Source organism: Sciurus carolinensis, chromosome 12, assembly GCF_902686445.1.
Source record: "Sciurus carolinensis chromosome 12, mSciCar1.2, whole genome shotgun sequence".
Lineage (NCBI taxonomy): Eukaryota > Metazoa > Chordata > Mammalia > Rodentia > Sciuridae > Sciurus > Sciurus carolinensis.
In genome coordinates, this window is record NC_062224.1 from 3329198 (window position 1) to 3350767 (window position 21570).

General features: G+C 40.3%; 1 protein-coding gene across 1 annotated transcript; it reads right to left on the bottom strand.

Moving 5' to 3' along the window:
- Positions 1–1444: 1444 nt before the first annotated feature.
- Rbm34 (RNA binding motif protein 34) lies at positions 1445–20947 on the bottom strand. The gene is made up of 11 exons (XM_047520453.1): positions 20837–20947; positions 20587–20758; positions 20347–20483; positions 17315–17549; positions 15866–15925; positions 12599–12642; positions 6886–6969; positions 6501–6564; positions 5015–5054; positions 4718–4836; positions 1445–3412 (listed from the first exon to the last, which is right to left on the bottom strand). Exons 1-11 carry the CDS (start codon positions 20887–20889, stop codon positions 3131–3133), a joined length of 1290 nt encoding a protein of 429 aa, XP_047376409.1. The 5' UTR covers positions 20890–20947; the 3' UTR covers positions 1445–3130.
- Between the last annotated feature and the right edge of the window lie 623 nt (positions 20948–21570).

The following is a 21570-nucleotide window of genomic DNA, read 5'->3' on the forward strand; positions in this document are numbered from 1 at the left end:
CCGGCCCGCCCTGGGTGAGCCTGTCAGGAGCTACTGCAAAGGCGCTGTGGAGACCTGTACTTGCAGGACCCAAGGTCCCAGAAAGGCCTGCGTTAAGTGCTCAGGAACCTGAGCCCCCTACACTGGAAGTCATACCTGGGGAACATATGCACTCCCGGGAGTAGGGTGGGGCGAATGATTGACTCAGGATTGCAAACAACAGACCCACAAAACGCAACTTTTCTTATATCCTGCACACACATTTCCGTTCACACCCCAAAGCTATCAGCTAACTTCAACTACTGAAGAAGGTTATGTCCTGAGCCTCAGCTGTGTGGAACAAAAAACCTGCAGAGGCTGGGGGATTCTCTGGGTGATAGAGGGCTTACTTAGTATGCACAAGGCCTTGGGATCAATCCCCAGCAACCCTCCTCTCAAGGGAAAAAGAGAAACCAGACTTGTAAAAGGCCACACAGCCGACATGAGAGGACTCCTGAAAGAGAGACTCTGGCCCCATTTTGACTCCGAATAAATACAAAACTGAGTACTACTCTATACCCCAGTTTTGTGTGGAGTAAATGCAGTGTCAGTGTAGAGATAGCTACTGTGAGTTACACCAGGTAACACGTTAATACGAAACCAAAAATCTGATGAAAAACACGTATATGCACACTTTCGAAATGTTTTCTGCCTAGAAATCACCTAAACAAGATGGAATCACCAGTGGGTTGTGGAATGACCTGAGTGGATCAACCAGTATTTTTAATAGAATAAAACATTATCAAACCAACACACTAAGAGCAGTACTATCATGTGAAATGTGCATGTCAGTTAAATATTCTCGTTTATATTGATCACTGTAAATTAATTTTAGTCACAAAAAATAAAGCCACTAAACTAGTCCATCCAATCAATATATTTAGGTACAGAGAGATATTGCTCAAGGTCACAGTTAATAAGCCAGGTCAAAAACCCACTTGAGCCTGGCACAGTGGCGCATGCCTGCAGCCTGGGAGGCTGAGGCAGGAGGATCTCCAGTTCAAAGCCAGCCTCACCAACTTAGTGAGGTGCTAAGCAACTCAGTGAGACCCTGTCTCTAAATAAAATACAAAAGGGGGCTGGGGATGTGGCTCAGTGGTTAAGTGCCCCTGAGTTCAATCCCTGGTAACCAAAACAACAACAACAACAACAACAACAACAACAACAAAAAAAACACTCCAGAGCTCTGTACTTCATGAAAGCTGAAAACTATGCAAGCTATTTTAGGGCACTGAACTCCAACTGATCACCATGAGAAAGTACTTGGGTAGGTGACGTGTAAAAGCATTCCTTTATATTCTCATTCTAAGTAAGAATTCTTTAATGTTGCATTTTAAGCCAAGGAACATTAGCAGAAAATACATTCACAAGGCAGAGTGGGGGGGGGGTGCAAAAGCATGAGGAAAAAAGATTAATGCTCAGTGGATCATGATCAATCAAGACAACCAATAATATTTATTTACAATCATTAAAAGTCTAGCCACATGAACCTAGGGGCTTGTGCAAGCGAGGCAAGCAGTCTACCAACTGAGCTATATCCCCAGCCCCACCCATACATAACCCTTGTGCCTAAAAATTTAATCACAGCATGATACCAGTATTTTCTCAGGTAACAAAGATTTACACAAAGTGGGAATTTTTCTACAAAACATATTCCTTTTTCCGTAGGTCATGTGTTTTAAACTATTATAGTAACACATGCATATTCTGCCCAGAGAAAGTACAAATTTCAATTAAACAGTAACAAACATGAAGTAAAATTTTAATGTTACTGTTGTGCTTTAAAAAGCTGCCAATTTATAGGACAGTCACAAGTGTATGCACAAGCTACATATGGACATAAAACCTATAGTCTATAGATGTTGCATTTTACTAGAAATATGTGCAAAAATGCTCGACAATCATCAGCTAATAAATATTTACTGAACCTTAGTTATGAAAACAAAGTTCTAAATACCGTAAGTGATCCCAACTATAAAACGTGCAGTCTCTGGATACAGGAAAATGAAGCTCTTTCAACTCTCTACAGGACTATTTTAAAAATCCACTAGGTTTTCCGTGTGCTATTCCCCAGACAGGATTTTCAAAACAATCAGCTGTAACTCAGTTTCCCTTGACTGCACACCCACTTTGTGCACTGCAAATTCTGCCTGCCTGAGATCAGCCACCATCATCTACCTCTCCCAACCCCAGGTTCCTCCCACATACAACCCGGCTTGGTAAGATAAGTGAGAGTGGTGGTACCAGCTTGTCACCAGGTGAATGCAGTGCTATTCTCTTCCCTTGCTTTCTTTATACTTTGTGCCTTACTGTATTTTAGTAGAAAACTTTTTCTTTAAAAATGATTTTTTGGAAAGACCATTTTATTCTACACAGTGACACTAATTTAAGGAACACAAGTTTTCCAAGAATATTTCTCAAATTAAAATAAAAAATAAAAGTGGAAATTGACCAATTTGCCAGGGACTTCAATAACCAATCTAGTCACCGGTTACATATAAGAAATCAGAGCCACATTTCATTTTATATTCCTGTTGGTTAGTTACTATTAGGTTAGTAGAATAAAATAAAAATCCAGAAGTACACTTGTCTCAAGTGCAAGAAAAGAAAAGAAAAATGAGTGGATATTCTATAACAGTTCTTGAGTTCTTGACTCTTTTTCAGGGTGTGGACATGGGATCAGCATTCCCACTTTAAGGCTATTTAATGGCCACTACGTGGTCTAAGTACAGTCAGTAATTAAGGTTTGCTTTTCTTTAAGTTTACTTCCTTTTTAACTTAGTCTCATTCCAAGTAATAATATATGCAATAACAAGTATAAAAATTTGTATTTCTAATATACACTAATAAATAATCATTAAAATATTAACATTCACCCTCGGTCCAAAATCATCTCTTATACTTTCAGTAGTGACACATAATCCATTGTAACTAGTTTGCTTACATCTAAAAACAAATGCTTCAAAGGTAGCATTATGATGCAGACCAACTAAGGCTGTGGAAGTCTCCACATTTCACACATGGGATCCATAAACTTCCTGACTCAACTCCTGGTTTCATTCACTTAAATCGACAGTCCTCCATGGGAAAGAGACCACAAAGTTTCTGATGGCTACTTCTGTTTTCTCTGTTTCTTAGCTTGTCCACTTTTCTTCTGTCCTTTCTTCTTCTTTTTAATCAAAACAGCTTTTTCTCCAATAAATACACTTTTAGAACGTCCTGCATCTTTGGAAGCAGAATTAAGTCCCTGCTTAGGTTTACTGACATTTTTCAAACCTGGATTTGAATTTTGGTGTTTTAATTTTTCCTTATTCACAGAACGCATGACTCTGAGTTTTCTTCCCATTAACTCAGAATTATTTAATTTCAGAGCAAGATGAACAGCATCTGTGTCCTGCAATTTAAAAAAACCCAACACATTAACTTCCAATAGAAATGCACCTGCAAAAGGACTGGTACAACGTCCATTGTACTGGACTGTAGCGAATGTCAGATTTGCACAAGACCCTAGTCTGGAAGCGCAATCTTGAGTGTCCCAGCTGCTTGCTCTAGCTCCTTCTGGTTAAGCTCCACAGAGCCTCAGAGCACTCAAGCCACCTCGTCAAATGCTTAGGTGAATCATGGGCAGAGGCCTCACTGCTATATTGTGAGGGATTTCAACTAACATGCAGTCTTTTACACCATTACACCTTCTTCTCCCAAGCCACTTTTCTGGAAAAGTCCTGCTACAGGGCAGGGAATTCTCCATTACAGTCCTGAACATATGGGACTAGACATTCTACAGTACCACATAGGTCCAAAATCCTATTATTCTTTTACTTTAATACAGAATCATTAATGCTAAATATCCTGAATTTCCATGAGAAATTCAGTCTGTTAAGAGACTCTACAAGCTTACCAAGTGAAAAAGACAAATCAGGGAAACAGTAAGATCACTACAGTTTAGAACATAGAAACATAGGGCAAGCATTTAAAAAGTTACCAGGTGATACTTATCAAGTCTTCAAAATGGTAACATACTTTGACCTACAGTGGGGAGCTCCCTAAAGAAGTAATCCAAAATGCAAGAAAAACACATAACCACTATAATTTCATTATCATAGGGAAGAATGGAGAACACTGACAACATTAGGGAAACACTATAAATCATTTACATCACTTACCGGAACATGATCACATAAAATAAAATAGGGTTGCAAAGCTTTGTTTGCAGATAAAAGTCTACTGTAAAAAATGAAAAAAACTGAAAGAAACTATATGTAGGGGTTATTGCTTGGGTAAGAAAAAATTAAGTGCTATATGACTAAATATATTCTTTTACTACTTAAAGCTGGGCATGAAACACCAGCTAATAGTGAACGAAATATAATCTTGTGCAAAGACTAAAATTTTCTTCTGACTGAACACAATTATTTTTTTTCCATTTTAAAGAAGGTGGACATTCAGAGATTTAGTTCCTGTAATATCCAATATCTACAACATTACTTGCTTAGTAGTGTTAGTATGAAGAGGGAATCAGAACATTTTTTGGTTAGATGCAATTACAGCAATACTACTCTATTATTGAAGATCATAAATTTAGTTTTCTTACATTGGAATTTGACATGTAAATAACAACTACATCTAAGTGATGACTCAGAAGTGACAATCCCTCCCCAAGCACTTCAAGGGACAGTAACACTGCATTAGTCTTCCATACCTTAAAGAGCACATAGCCAAATCCTTTGCCAGCTCCTGTAACTGGGTCTCTCACAATCCTCACTGCCACAATACTCCCACAGTCCAAAAAATGCTTCTCCACGGCAGATTCTTCAACTTCTAAAACAAATTCAACCACAACAGAAATAAAGATTTGCCTTCTCCTTAAAAAGCTGGAGATATTCAATATAGCAAGTTGAGCATAGCCAAGAATATATTGTTACATTACACATATCTTAATATTATCTTTTGAGTTACTATACTATCCCTTATTTTAATAACAATATAACAAACTTACTGTAAGGTAGATTCCCTACAAACACCGATCTCTTGTCTCTCTGAAATACAAAAAGGGTTAATAAAAATCACTCAATGAACCAGAAGATGGAAGGCACCTAAAACCTCCCATCCAGCATGCCCCTGCATCTGACAGGTCACGCACCTCCTGACTTAACCATGCTTCTGCCCTCTGACTGACACACTCTATTCCATCTTCCCATTGGAATGAGTGAGCACCAGAAGAAGGAGGGCCTTTTCCTTAAGATTGGCACTGACACAGAGTAGTGCTCAGGAAAGGTTTGCTGTATTGGGGATTGTCAAACCTTTTCTGAAAAGGGTCAGAAAGCAATTTTAGGCTTTGTGGGCCATATGGCCTGTTAAAACTACTTAGTTTTGCCATTGTAGCTCAAAAACAACCCACAGATGATACAGAAACAAGTGTGATTGTGTACCAATACAACTTTATTAACAAAAATGGGTGGTAAGTAGATATGGTTGAGGCCATAGTTTGCTGACCCTATGACAGGATGCCAATCAAGCCAGGGCTTTCATCCAGGCCACTAACCTTTCTCAACTAGACCTTTTTTTAAAAAACAAATTTTTTAACCAAAGGACGAATGATCTCACTGATAAGCGGATGATGACACATAATGGGGGGTGGGGGGAGAAGAATGGAGGAAGGAGGGACTGTATAGAGGGAAAAGAGGGGTGGGAGGGGTTGGGGGAGGAAAAAAAATAACAGAATGAATCAAACATCATTACTCTATGTAAATATATGATTACGCAAATGGTATGCCGTTATTCCATGTATAAACAGAAACAACATGTATCCCATTTGTTTACAATAAAAAAAAAATAGTAAAAAAAGAAGAAAAAAAATTTTTTTTGGTACTGGGGATTGAACCCAGGGGTGCTTAACCACTGAACTACACTCCAGCCCTTTTAATTTTTTATTTTGAGACAGGGTCTAAATAGCTTGGGGTCTCACTAAGTTGCTGGGGCTGGCCTTGAACTTGCAATCCTTCTATTTTAACTTCCTGAACTGCTGGGATTATAGGCGTACACCACTACACCCAGCTCAACTAGACTGTTGTCATCAAAAGAAACACAAGTGTTTTTGGGGATGAACCCCTACAAACTCTTCTTCATTCACTTACAGATGCCTTTGCCAAATGTGAACCTGGTCCTGTTGCTCCCACATTTGAACTTCTCGGCAAGCTCCTGACAAAGTCCAGATTCCTCTGCATTGCTTTGGCCTTTGTGTGTCCAACAGCAACTCTTACCACTGCCTTCATACACAATCCACTTAATAACACTATCATGTTCTTGCCAGTTCCTAAGCAATGAGGCTGCAGCACCAACTCTGTGATCCCAGAGCACAAAGACCACTTAATTTCCCTTGTGTTCACATTACTGATTCGATCACCTCCCAGCTAACTCACAACAAAATATTTCTCTCCAAAAGGCTCTAGTTAAGTTCTTTAAACCAATCAATTACTACTCACAGATGAGGTCTCCGATGCAAGGTCAACTCGAATACGAAATCCATCTGCAATCTGGGCCCCATTTCTATATTATAAATATAAGGGAAAAATGGCTGTTAAAAATAAGTGCTATGGTAGAATGAGACGAACATTACTACCCAAAGTACAAGCATGATTGCACAAATGGTGTGACTCTGCCTAGTGTACAACTAGAGAAATGAAAAGTTGGGCTCCATTTGTGTACAAGGAGTCGAAATGCATTCTGCTATCATGTATAACTAATTAGAATAGAAAAAAAGCACTAAATTACTTAAATATCTGCTCTAATATGAATTCAAAGAATAAAAAATGTCTCCATAAAAATAAAAGGACAATCATTCTTTTCAAACCTCTGACACAGAATTACCTTTTCAGTGCTTTTGTAGCAGCAATCTCATCCTTAAACACAACATAAGCATTAATGTTTTTCTGATCAGGATGAATTTTACGTCTACACAAGAAAAAGAAAAGAAGACAATGTAAAATTTTTTCACCTCAAAGTCATTAGAATAAATCCAGCTTTTTTCCTACTACTTACACATCTGACAAGAATTCCTAGGTGGAAGTTTCATCTCTTTGGGTAAATATGTACCAAGAATTCAAAAAGATCACACAACTTTCATGGACAGCTTATTCAATCAATAATAAGCTGATGCCCTGGCAGCCACAGTCCTACCAGCAGCCTCTCCCTGTGGCCCCTCACAGTTGCAGCCCCTCCTTTCCTTCAAAGGTCATCAAAAGTCATCATCATGCCCACTTTTAAAAACTGCTTTATGAACACCTATTGTGGTGCTATCGCCCAGGGGTCTACTCCTGAACATTACATGTGGGTCTTGTCCATCTTTTGACTCAACACATCTTTGGAGTGTCATTTAACTTACAGGATTCTCCATCTCTTATTGTTTGAATAGTGGAATTTCCCACTGCTTGAATTCTCCTGGCTGAAAGCTAGCAGTGCTGTCCAACATGTACTTTTGTCATCTATTTCTAGCAAGCTGGCAGCTGGATCCAAAAGACTGATAAGGCTCAGACTGGGCCCTTTTGTCAGGACCACAGATAGGTTGCTATATCCTCTGATGGAGAGATACATTATGACTAGTTTTCATTCTTTCTTAATGACAACAATCATTAAGATTTAGCCCTTAATGCTGTTCAAACGCTAAATCCATTAACTCTGTAGGTTTGCAAAATGGTGATGTCATTTAGATTAGTCAAAAGGACCTCATAATGACTACAGATCTTTCTCTGAAGATGTCAACTTATTGTTTTGAAGTAACGAAAATGCTAACACATGAACAGGTACCATTAAGAAGAAAACTGAAAAATAATATATAGCATGGCTCATAGCATTCTGTAATAACATACTATACCATTTAATAGTTTTATTTTTTATTTATTTTTTTTGCAGTGCTGAGGATAAAAATTAGGGCCTCACGCATGCCAGACAAGTATTCAACCGCTGAGTTAAATAGCCAAAACTGATGAAACTAGCTGCAACTTATTGGATACCTAACATATACCAGGGTGATATGGGTGTTATTTTTCTGATTTTATGGATAAAAAAAACTGAGACTTGAGAAGTAAATGACTATGATCCTAAGCCTAGGTCTGAATTCAACTCTAGCTGACTCTAGAGCCCTGCTCTTTCCACATAATACGCAGCTACTGACAAATCCAAATCCAATACATCCTAGTGTATCCCCAGGAACACATGAATGCAACATGCCTGTGTTACTCTGGGAAAAAAGACCTCCTTGGCACAGGGAATTCCAAAGGCAAGCATGCAGTTCTGTTCCACCCGACTTGGTGGAAGGCCTTGAAACAAGCCTGATGATAAGCACTAATGACTAATGGCAGAGTTCTCCACGTAGGATGCAGAACCCAGAAGAGCATCCCCTCTGCCCCTGACACTAAGAAGAAACCAGATAACCTACAGCATCATAATTTTTGTTGAAGTTATCAGAAAGCTGGAGTCTTGGGGAACTAAAAGCTTTCAAGTTAGGTAGAAGCCCCTCTCTGAGAGGGATACAACAGGAATGCTAATTCTGCAGGGGGCTGGGCCTCAACCAAAATGCCAGAGGCCACGGTTACGGACTATGCACCCACCTCCCACCAACTTCACTGGTGTCCACAGAAGACAGAGCAGACAGGAATGCATTCCCAGGCACTACAGACCAGAGAAAGGAATGACCAAGTCCCACCTGGATTCTCCCAATGGAAAAGACTAAACCTTTAGGGGATAGACAGTAACCCTGTCTTTCAGGGCATAGAGACCACTGTGGCTAAAGGAAGAGAGGACTCCTACCACAGGGAAAGGATGAGAAATGTTCTACTACAGCAGAACTATCAAAGGTATAAGGCAAATTGGGTACAGTGGTGCACACCTGTAATCCCAGCTACATGCGAGGCTAAGGCAGGAGGATCGGGCAACTTAGGGAGATCCTACCTCAAAAAACTAAGAGTTGGAGATGGTAAGGCACCTCATGTTCAATCCCCAGTGTCAAAAGAAAGGAAAAAAACATAAAAGCAGAGCTTTGTTGCACAGGAAGGAGGGCCTGACCAGTCACCTGCTGAGACACAGACCCCTGGGCCTTTGTGCCTGGGCTGAGCCAGGACAGTAGAGATCTCACTGTTCCCCATTCCCACCAGATTACAGAGTCAACCAAAGAGTAGCACTCTCTACAGTGCATCCTCAACAAAATTGAAAACTTGTAATTCTTTTTTTTTTTTTCTGTCGTGCTGGGGATTGAACGCAGGGCCTCGTGAATGCTAGTCAAGCACTCGACCACTCAATCACATCCCCAGCCCAAGCTTGAGATTCTTTAAAGACACCTTTAAAAAAGCATCACAAGCCAGCATGGTGGGGCACACCTGTTATACCAGTCACTCAGGAGACTGAGGCAGGAGGATTCAGGCCAGTTTCAGCAACTTAACAAGACCCTGTCTCAAAATAAAAAAAACAAAAAGGGCTGGGGATGTAGCTCAGTGGTACAGTACACCTGGGTTCAATCCCCAGTACAAACAAACCACCACCAAAAACTGAAACAAAATATGTGTATCACAGGGCTCACATCCAGAAAATATACAGAACTCTCTTTTTTATTTTTTATTTTTTTTTGTGGTGCTGGGGATTGAACCCAGGGCCTTGGGCATGCAAGGCAAGCACTCTACCGAGCTATCTCCCCAGCCCCAGAGAACTCTTTACAGCTTAATAGTAAGACAAAAAAGTCACTAGAAAATGGGCAAAGTTTTACAATGCTGCTTCACCAAACAGATACAAATGCCACTAAGCACATAAAAAAGATGCTTAATATCTTTAGTCATCAGCAAAATACAAATTAAATCCATAATGACAAACCTTTAGCATGGCAAATTAAGTGACTGGCAACACAAGTGTTAGTGAGGAAGTTAAGCAACTGAAGTTCTCATCTCCCGCTGATGGGGATATAAAATGCTGCAACCACTTTAGAAGAAAATTTGGCAGTTTTTTAGAAAGTTAAAATAAACCTATCATAGGACCCAGAAATCTACCCCAGACACTTTCTGGAAAGAAACGAACTATACCCAAATATTTTTAGTACCTTTCTGTTAAGATGGCCCAAAACTGAAATATCCGGAATGTTAATGGTGAATAGACCATTTTTGGTACTTCTACACAATGGAATCCAGTGAGCAATAAAAACGAATAAACCACTGATGCATGCAATAGTAGGCCCAAATCTCAAAATCATTATGCTGAGCTAAAGCCAGACCAGAGCACGTACTGGGACTGAGTGCAGCTCAATGGTAGTGTGTATGCTTAGCAGGTAGGAGGTCCTGGGTTCAACCCCCAGCATCCAAAATCCCTAAACTAAAAGGAGAACGTACTGAATGATAATGGCATTCATATAAAACTCTAGAAAATGGAAACAAAGAGAAAGTAGGTGAAAGGGTGCCTCGGAACAGGGGTGGGGTATACTCTGCAAATGCACAGACAACTGGAACTAGAAGTAGTCACATATTCATTACCTTGACCTAGTGAAGATTTCACAAGTGCCCTCATATGTTAAAATCCTAAAAGAACACTTCAAATATGTTCAGTTTTACTGCAGATAAATTATACCTTAAAGATTTTTAAAAGAAATTTTGGCTTATATGAAAAAGCAGAAGTTTTACATAAGCACAATCCCCCATAATCAGAGTCAGAATGCAATGACAAAGATATAAAACACCTGTAACTCCTATCACAAAGGGTTGATTTCATTAACACCCCCTGATCGTTAGAACCAACAATTTGAAAGGAAAAAAAAAAAAAAAAAAAGACAGTAGCAATCCAGATAAAAGGAAGCATAACAAATGACTCCTTAATACATAAAAAGTTGTTCATTCAAAAGAGAAATGCAATTGAACACTTTCACCTACTGGGCTGCTGGTATACTGCTTTTGTACAGCATAAACACTACTGTTGGTAAAGGAATGGGAATATAAGTAAGAATATAAATAAGTGACCAACTCCACAGGATGGCAGACAAAATAATGAATGCAAAGACCTTTTCTAATGGAGCAATTCACCATCACAAATTTATCCTACAGATCATTCAGCACACTGCCCTGAGAAAGAATTACTTTTACTCTAATACAGATCTCCAAGATGTGCTCACTGTAAAAATGGAACACATGGAAGAGTGCATACACCAAATATCACTGAGTTCAAAAGCAGGAGCTGGGGGAGCAACTCGGTGCCAGAGCCTGTGCCTAGAACAGAGGCCCCAGTTCCATCCCCAGCCTGCTCTCCGTCCAAAGAACGGGTCATGTGTTAGGGGGGAAAACATGGAAATCCATAAAATATGCCTCTAGACAGTCGCACAAAACTTAAAACTTAGAGAAAAGGTACAGGAAGGAAATTTCATGGTACACACTTTCATGTTTTGTGGGTCTGAATCATCCACTTCATTACCTATTTAAGTAATTTAAAAAAGAAACGAAAACAAAAATTGGAGGAAAAATGACTGATGGCAATCACAGGGTGCAAATTCCAATCTTCTGGCACATCACACCCAAACTCCGCAGTACTGCTATAACATACACTGGTCAGAACTTCTGTTTCTGTTGATATTTAGGCTTCTCAGTTTCAGCCTCACACAGAAATAAATGCTTACACAACTCGGAAAGAAGGACTGCACGGCACCAAGTCTTCCATTCCCAACACACCTGCACAATGCCCCAAGTTGAAAAGGACCTAAACGTCTGGTCACCTCAACAAACATCATGAGACTCGGTAAATATTTACCAACTACTAACTACACACCTGGCACTACAATTGGTATGGGGAAAGACCAGCAAAGACCTGGTCTACCAAATAACTGCAGAGTACCAACGAAGCCACCAAAATGGTCAGAAGGACTGAAATGCTACTAAAGTACCTTAGTGTATCTTACTCACACCTCTGCCTCTGAAATACATCATTAGAGGTACCATTAAGAAAAAACACCCAAGAGAAACTAATATGAAAACCTGCATAAAGTTGAAAGGCAATGAAAACTAAATCTCCATGTGGAAAGAGGGAGCAAGACTTGCATATTATTCTTGACACTGGGTAGAAAAAGGGGGCAACCCTTTTTGAAACCCAAGCCACCCTACCTATATGGTCCCCAAACCCTCAGGGAACTTCACTGGCCACAGGTTAGTTATGTCAAGACTACCAGCAGAACTAACTACAGAATTCTCTGTAAAAATCTGACTGGCCATGGTAAGTACACATGACCCTGATTTTCAGATGCACTTTGCTCTGACACTGAGGCACCCCAAAGAACTGAAGAAATGCGGTACGTATGATTGTTGCTGGAGAATAGGGGCACAAAACATCCTTATTCTCTTCCAAACACTATAAAGAGTATGGAAATTCTCATGGCACATTTTCTAATAAATTATTTTCCAATACTTTCTTGTAACTACAATTTAAATTAAGATTTATATGCTATTACAGACACAACAGTCAAGTACACTGAATGATCAAATACGAAAATGCTAAGTAATGACCTCAATTTTTAACCAAAACAGAAGAGAGATTAAGACAAATTCTTCACTTTAATTAAACTTACTTTATTGCTGCTAACTTTTTGGATACAGTTCCCTCTGCTGGAATCTGTTAAGAGGAAAAAGAAATATTAAGGAAAATTCAAAATTTGAAATATTCCTTCAAATTTTATTTCAACTGAAGCCTATATCTAACTGGCATGTTGTGATCACAAACATTTTAAGGAAATGATCACATCAGAAACAACAGTCCTGAAGGTTTGAGAGGGACATCTTGGCTTAGGATAAAAACCCCCACTGATGGCACCACGCTCAAGGCTCTCAGACAGCCTAGACGAAGCCTAGAGGAAGCAAGTACACTGGTTCTCCAACAGCCCAGGGACTCCAATGGGCAGAGATACTGGTAGTAAAGGCATGAGGAAAAAAAAAGGAAAATCATTTCATAAAGTGAGTGGAAAATCATTTCATAAAAGAGCAATGCTTACAGATTAACATTTTGTTTATCAATATCATTTTAAACATGTGTAACTGGTAAGTAATGGAAGAGGATTTGTTACTTCATCCATACCTCTAAATATTTAGGTATTCTAATTGGAAAAAAGAAATCTGTGGTTTCTTGAATTAAGTGATACTCAGGATCACTTTATTTGCAGTCCTAATCAGACTAATGATTTTATTTAGCAGTACTGGACCCTGAACCCATGGATGCTCCTTTTGAGCAGGATCTCACTAAGTTGTGCAGGCTAGACTCAAACTTGCAATTCTCCTGCCTTGGCCTCCTAAGTTGCTGAGATTCCAGGTGTGAGCCATTGTGCACAGCTCAGTCATACAGTTATCAAGTGAAAGGATTAGGCAGGTAAAACTTTTTGGAAGAGGTGGGATTTCCACTTAAAACTATAAATGTCAGTAAAGTGCCAAATACAACTTGGGTACTGAAAAGACCAAGGTGAAATACACCAACCTTGCAAGCTCACAATCTGGGAACATTCATGAATGTGAATCTCTTTAGGCAGTTGTTAGAAATCTCTAGAACACTTTTTTTCCCCTTAATCTCTGTTAAGTTTATACAGCAAGACTAAGAAATCTGAACTATTTCCTCTTTTCTCAGTTTGTCTTACTCAAATTGCTAATGTACAAATTCTCAAAATAGACAGAAAAATAGTACAAGAAATGGGGCATACACCCATCTCTGAAGAAAATGAATAAATGCAACACCAGGCAATAAAGCACATTAAGAACTTACAAGAATATGAGCTGGGATTATACCTCAGTAGGTAGAGCACTTGCCTAGCACATGTGAGGCACTGGGTTCAATCCTCAGCACTACATAAAAATATATAAACTAAAGGTATTGTGCCCATCTACAACTAAAAAAAAAAAAAATTAAAGAATTTACAGGAAGAAACACCAGTTAATGGTTGAATGTTGAAAAGGCTTGAAGAAATGACAATTTTACTTGCATACTGAAAAATAGGGTAAAATGGGACTTCAAAGAAGATTGCAGGTCAAAGAAAGTAAAATGAGCCAAATGACAAAAATCTGTATGTGGAAGAAAATGCTACCAGGCGAACTAAGCACATACTTCACTGACAATGAAAAGAACACAGAGCTTCTTCAGACTTCAATACATATTCAATGTCATCTGTGCTGGTGACCCAAGGACAAGCAAGATTAATTGCACTTGTAATCAAGGCTGACAGCCTGATGGGGCAGGCAAACAATGGTATCAAACAATGCAGCAAGTACCAAGTGCAGTTCAGGGCCAAAGAGAACCAAGAGCAAGGTTCCCAGGGCTGAGAAGGCAATAACAGGACTCGGGGTGTGAGTGTGTTTATATAATGTTAACAGGTGGGACAGAAAAAGTGGCAAGAGTTCCAGAAAACTGCAGGCAGCTGACAATGGTATGGAGACAAATTACAGGAAAACCAAAGGAAAGAACCCTAAAAGGCTTTTACGGCTATTCTTTTTTTTTTTTTTTTTTTTGGTACTGGGGATTGAACTCAGGTGCACTTTACCACTGAGCTATATCACCAGTCCTTTTTTTAAATTTTGAGACAGGGTCTTGCTAAGCTGCTTATGGCCTTTCTACATTGCTGAGGATGGCCTCCAACATGTGGTCACTGGGATTATGGGCATGAGACACAGTACCAGGCCCGTTACTACTAATCTAACAAGAGGTAATGAGAATGTAGCTAGGGCAGGAATGACTCCAGCCGAAAAACAGGCAGGGATGGCAAATAGGCTTGGTGAGCCAAAGACAGAGTAAAAAGGCACTCCAAAGCCTGCAGCTGGGTGTGACTAATAGAAAATCAGACGAAGCACAGGTCAGAGTGGGTGGATGGAGCACAGGCACGATGCAGCAGGGGAGCTGGCAGGAAACACAATCATCAGGTTAGGCTAGTCTGGTGTGGAGAAACCAGACTCAGGGAGAGACAAGACACAAGAGATAAACACACTGACAGAGATTAAGGTGACTACCAAAATCTCAAGAAATGTCTCCATGTAGAGCAGTGGGCAGCTCTGCCTCCGATAACATTTGGCAATATTTAGAGATATTTTGGGTTGTCACAACGGGCATGGGAAGAGTTGCCCATCTAGTGATCTAGAGATGCTACTAAATATCTATAGTACCCAGGGCTGCCCTCAACAACAAAGAATGACTCAGCCTAAAATGTCAGTGTATGAAGGCTGAGAAACCCTATTTTAGAGACTCACTTAAGAGCAATTAGAAACATGAAATAAACATTTCCTACACTCTTATACATTATCTATTTTAATAAACAGTGTTCGAGAATATATACTACCATAAGTTAACTATGCAGGGAGAAAAACACGAATGAGAAAAATCAAACAATATGATTTATGCTCCAAAGAATGTGGCCATGGCTGGTCCTAAGTGCTCAATTGATGAAATCAAGTTTCCTTCACTTCTATCAAGTTTTAACATTGATTAATTAATTAAAAAATACATCATCTACATATGTTCAATGTCATGCCAACTTCCAATGTTAAATGACCGTCAGAGAGCTGCCCAATTCCAGAAGGGCTATTCAGTGTCAACTCTTTTGCCTAATGTATGACACAAAAATAAAAGTCATTCATCCACCCTCTAAACACACCCAAGAATATCACCTTATCACGTGAGTTCATTAAATTATTTAACAAGTTTGAGAATCAACAACAGAGGCTGACAGCCATCCTCTTGTGTACTAGATTTATACAATGTTGATTCCAAAATCTAATGCTCTTTCATCATTACTACCAAGAAATCAGTAAGTCTGACTGACATGAAAAAATTTTACAATGATGAAATTTTAAGGGGGAGAACATACCAGAGAACGAAATCGTACAGATTCTATTTGTCCATACTCCTTAAAAAATGACTTCAGTTTCTAAAAAAAAAAAAAAAAAATTAGTTCATTTTCAGAACATCGAATAGGTATCACAAAAAGCAATGTCATCAAATTGTTTGATAGTCTTTTACTGCCAGTTTTTACTTTTAAGAATAATCCAGGAAAAACAGATGACTACTATTCAGTCAGATGGAAAAAGTTTTCATGAAACTTGTAGTAAAAAGAAAACATAAATTTCAATTCATATCAGTATCTATGAACTGCATGATACTGTTGTTTCAATCTTTTAAGTCTTTAATCCATGTAAATTGAGAGTAGACTTGGATTTTCCACATATTCTCTGATATTTTCACACTGGCTTAAACCAATCAATTTTCAGGAAGCTTATATAACTGAGAAATGCTTCAGTTTTCTCTAATTGAGACCCCCAGTTTGAACAAACTTCTAGTAAGCAAGTTTTAGACATTATTCCTATTACTGGATGTGAAGAACACATAGATTTTACAGGTAGGACAACACTTTCTATAACCAGTTCTATTTAAAAAAATAATTTACAAATGATAATTTGCTCAAACCACCATATACCACATTCCCTTCCCTCGAGCCCCTTATAACCTAACAGGTTAATAAATCAAACAATGCTACCAAGCAAAATGTTTAATGGCCTACAAAATATTCACAAATCAAATGCTAGAAGACAAAAGCATTAGGAAAAAAGGAAAAACCCAAGACATCTTTTATATTGTTTTCAAGGAAGTAGAATTTAAATGGTCCTTCAAAACACCAGTATGTTTTTGATGCAAGAATTGTCAATACAGTGACTACTACATGAAAATAGTGCTGGGAGGCTGAGGCAAGAGGATTGCAAGTTTAAAGCCAGTTTCAGCAAAAGTGAGGTTCTAAATAAAACGCCGAACGGGGCTGGAAATGTGGCTCACTGGTTGAGTGCCCCTGGGTTCAATCCCCAGTACTCTCCCCTAAAAAGGAAAATAGTAACGTAAGGGCAAGTAGTATATTCAGTGAACCTGACCTATTCAAGAAACTTAGAATGTATTTATTCTTTTCACAGCAAATTTCTATAAAGCCCCTATTATGCTCAAGGTGCCTTCTCATGTGTGAGGCAGAGCAGTGAAAGAGAGACAAATATCCCTGCACATACTTTTCATCCCAGTAGCATATAACAGATGAAGCTGGAAGAAAAAAGCCAGGGAAAAGGCCATGCTGATATTTCAAACATGATCTGCAAAGGCCTGAATTTGGGCAATGACTATAGAAATGAGAAAGAGGGAGCAAACATTGGAACCAGTCTATGGCAGAATAAATGTAGTCATTGATAATAAAGTAACATTAATGACTTATGTGCTTGCTCATAATGGAAGGGTAAACACTTATTAATTTTTTTGAATAGTCACAAAACCACAAACTCACCTTCTTATTACACATGACAGGCAAGTTCCCAACAAACACAGTCCTCTCATTCTTTAATCTTTCTTCTTCTTGATTGATTTCAATTTTCTTCCTTTGACTTACACTGTCACTGTGATCCACATCATTAAGTACTTGTCTATCGGTTACTTTAACACTAGACTGGGGATTTTTTGTTTTCTGCCCTTGTTTCTGGTGACTCTCTTCTTCTAAATCAGCCCTTGCTAGAGCACTTTCCCTAATTTTAAGGCAAAAAAAAAAAAAAAAAAAAGAACTAAGAGTTATGGAAGTCAGCATTTGACCAAGTACAATTCTACCCTCCTGATTAGAAACATTTCCCAGTGACTTTTGGTTTTTCTAAATATAAACTTACCGCAAATAAATGTATCAAAAATTTAAAGTAGTATAAGTAAAAAGTGACTTGTATACTTAAAAAAATGAATTATATTACTCAGAAGTTAGAAAAAGTTCAGCTCAATTTTTAAACACAAGTTAAAACCAGTCAGGCAAATAGTAGCAGCAACAAAAGTTCATCTAAATAAAGGTCAGTTTATTTAAAGCTCTTGGAGATTTAGTTTGCACTTCATCAAAGCCTAATTTCAATCTGTGCTGTAGAATTTGGACAATGCAGCATTCCCCAGGAATCTAAAAAGGTTTATATGCCCACCAAGCACTTATTTGTAAAAAGAATCTGGTCAACAGAAAAAACTGGATCCCCTATGTTACAAAAGTTCTGTAATAGTTAAAAGATTGCTTATCAAAAGTAAATTCCAAAATGTCAACTACACTAAAAAGTACTGGTGCACATAGATACATAAGGTCTGACATGGATCCAAAGAGAGAACTACACAGGGACTTACCTTAAGGAGTGAGGGGACAGAATGGGAAGTGGGAATCATAAAATGATTCATCCATCACCAAATACATGCTGGGTTCCAACTATATCCTCTAGGCTCTGAGGATATGAAGAAACTATATCTATATCCATATCCTCTAGGCTCTGAGGATATGAAGAATCTATCAACCTATCAATAGCAAAGTAAACACAGGCCAAATTCACAACACAACAGTATCAGTTGGTATAGGATCTTAAAAGAAACAAGAGAAACAAGGTTTCTCAGAGGAGGAAAGCAGAGTTGGGCACACAGTCCTCAATAAACATGGGCAACTATTATTTCTCCACCTGACCAAATTTCTACTACAGAGAGGGTCCAAATCAGTGATCTGTTCACCATGGTATGTCATGTGCACAGTAAGACGGAAAGGAACTATGACGATACAGTAAGCCAGGGTCCAGGTCAAAAAGAAAGTTCCATGCAAAAGTGCTTAGATTTCTATTCTACAGAAGATGGGGCGCTACCAGAGACTAAGAATATCTAAAAGATCAATCTGAGCAGCAGACAGAAAGACAGGAAGAGGTCAAGGATGGAGAAGAGAGACCAATAAGATGATTACCACAGTGTATATCTAAGAAGAAAACAGACCAATCACAGCAGGGATGGAGGTAGAAAGGAGAAAACAGATTAAAGGGGTAATTAAAAGAGCACTGATCAGGTGTTGCAGTGGACACCTATAGTTCCAGTTACTTGGGAGGCTGAGGCAGAAGGATTGCTTGAGTCCAGAAATCCCAGGCCAACCTAGGAAACATAGTGAGACGCTATCTATTAAAAAAAAGACACACACACACACAAACCAAACAAACAAACAAACAAACAAAAAACACACTGGCACTTGGCAACTAATGGCTCATGCAGGGAAAGGAAAGAGCACAGGATGATTCCCAAAACACTCGCTTAGGCAACTACCAAGTAAGTGGTACCATGCCCAGAAACAGATTTGATGAAGGGAATGATCTCCATTTAAAGCACATGGAATACACAGGCACAGATGCCAGTAGGCAAAACATAAACAAGTCTGAAAATCAGGAGAATGTACATAAAAAAAGTGTCCACAATGAAGAGTGAAAAAAAAAAAAAAAAAAAAAAAGTCCTGAGAAGATCACCAAGAACGAGAACCCTAAGGAAAAGCAACACTTTATAGAGAGAAAAGGAACCCACATTAACACTGAAAAGGAAAAGAGGAGAATCAGAAGAAACTGCTCTTAGAGAAATCAACAGCTGCAGCGAGGAAAGCAGCCATGTAAAATGTGACTGAGAGGATTCCTAAGACAAAGGCTGTACTGCCCATTACAGACCACCAGTAAGTCAAGATGCATCACCATGCACTGTTTGAAGAGACATGCTTTGAACAAAAACAAAAATCATCACTAGACTGCAAGTCCATGAAAAAGTATGTAAATCATGAAAAGGAGCTGGGTGCAGTGGTGCACACCTGTAATTCCAACAACTTGGGAGGCAGGGGAAAAGGAAGGTCAAGTTCAGGACCAGCTTCAGCAACTTAGGAAGGTCCTGAATAACTTAATGAGACTCTGTTTCAAAAAAAAAAGGGGGAAAGGATGTGATTCAGTGGTAAAGCACCTCTGGGTTCAATTCTCAGTACAATTAAAAGAATAAAAAAATCACGAAAAGGGGAAGAGCCCAAAACTACAAACTACATTTTCCAAAAGTTCAACTATGAAGGAAAGACTGTGGGAACAGTAGCAAACAAACACACACAACTGTGGATTGGGGTTTCAGATCGTTGGATTTCTTTTTTCAAGAAGAGTATCTTGAGTATGTTTAAATGGTTAAAAGTTCAAAGGCAAAGGAAAACAGAAGAAAATGAGATTTCGTCCCTAGGAAAACCAAACTGACCTTTTATAAACATGCTGAAACATTTACTGATGAAACATAAGTCATTAAGTTCAATTTCAAATAGGGACTTCGAATTGGACAAAGGTGAAACAAGTCTGGCCTAATAATGACTGTCGACAGTGGGTTCCTTATTTTTTTCAACTTTGTATAAGATTTTTTTTTTTTGTAAAAAACAAGAAAAGAAACATGAAACGAGAAAAAAAATAGGACGAACACTGTAGGTATGCGAATTATTTCTTACCATCTAATGTCTTTAACATCAGCCAAGAGAATTTTACCGACCTGTCGGCCAGCTTGACCTCTGCGGGGGAGGGTTTCTTCTTCACTTTCGTCTTTTTTGAAGGTTCTTGCAAGAGTGGCCTTCGCACCTGGGGTGCGCTCTCCGGGTCCTGCTCGCGCTTCCGCTTCCGGGAGGCTTCCTGTGGGAAGCGTGACGTCACGGCGCGGCCCCTCCCTCCGCGGCGGGCCGCGCAATGAGTCCACGGGACTCAGGGGCCCCTCGGGTACAGTGCACTGGCTCACCTGAGGCGCGGGGACGTACACCGGGCTGGCCCGCGGCGCGGAGGCGCTGAAGAGGGCGGCCAGCCGGGTCGCGCCGCCCCGCGGAGCGCGCTGGCCACGGAGCAAGCTGTCGGCGACCTGTCCCACCAGGTAGTCTCCGGCCGCGCTCCCGCCGTCGTCCTCCGCGCGCGCCCTGCGAACGCACCCCGACAGTAAGCCGCGCCCCGGCGAACGCCCCGCACCCTCGCCCGCCGCGTTGCCCACCACTCACCTGCGCCCCGCGCTTTTCTTTTGCCGCAGCTTTTTCTTCCCTTCCAAGGCCATTCCTCGTGCACGACTTCCGGGACGGCCACAGAGCCGCACTTTCCGCCCCCACGCCTTTCCGCCCGTGACCACGCCCCTTCCGCCAACCACCACGCCCCTCCGCTCCCGGCGCCCCCGCGGACCGGGTTTGGGAGGTCGCCGCCGAGCCGCGACCTGAGTTTTGCTGCGGGTCGTTGGCGTTCGTGGCGTTGCCAGAGCAGCCTGTCTGGGAGTGAAGGAGGTCGTCCTAGTACTTGAGGCCTGGAGTATGAATAGGATTCAGCCAGGCGGGGAGAGGGTGAAGTCCGAGCGGAGGGAAGAGCGCGTGGGAAACCGGGGGTCGTGGAGGAGGGCAGGGGGGCTGCCGAGGTGCAAGCAGCGTCGCCGTCGGGGAGTCGGTGTAACGGGGGACAGTGCTTTGAGGTCCTCTGACCGCGTTCCTCAGACTTGACGTTTTGAAATAAGTTAGACAAGTAGCTAGAGACCGCAGTTCTAAACGTTCACACCTGCGTGCTGCCGAGATCTTGGCACGGCCCTGCCCTTCTCCTGGACATCCTTGTTGCTCAAATCTCATCTTGCGGTTTTCGCAGCCGAACTTGCCGTCCCGCCAAACCCTCACGTTCTAGCCTGCTTTTCCCTACCTCCTCTCTTCGTGTTTGCTATAGTGTAATTCGCACGGCCTATTTAAGGTAAAGGCGTGAG

Excerpts from the sequence above, each read along its gene's own strand:
- Rbm34 (XM_047520453.1), bottom strand. The coding sequence starts at position 20,889 with ATGGCCTTGGAAGGGAAGAAAAAGCTGCGGCAAAAGAAAAGCGCGGGG. Across the intron at positions 20,759-20,836 it reads AAGAAAAGCGCGGGGCGCAG|GGCGCGCGCGGAGGACGACG; the intron begins GTGAGTGGTGGG and ends GTGCGTTCGCAG. Across the intron at positions 12,643-15,865 it reads CTGTACGATTTCGTTCTCTG|ATTCCAGCAGAGGGAACTGT; the intron begins GTATGTTCTCCC and ends TCCTCTTAACAG.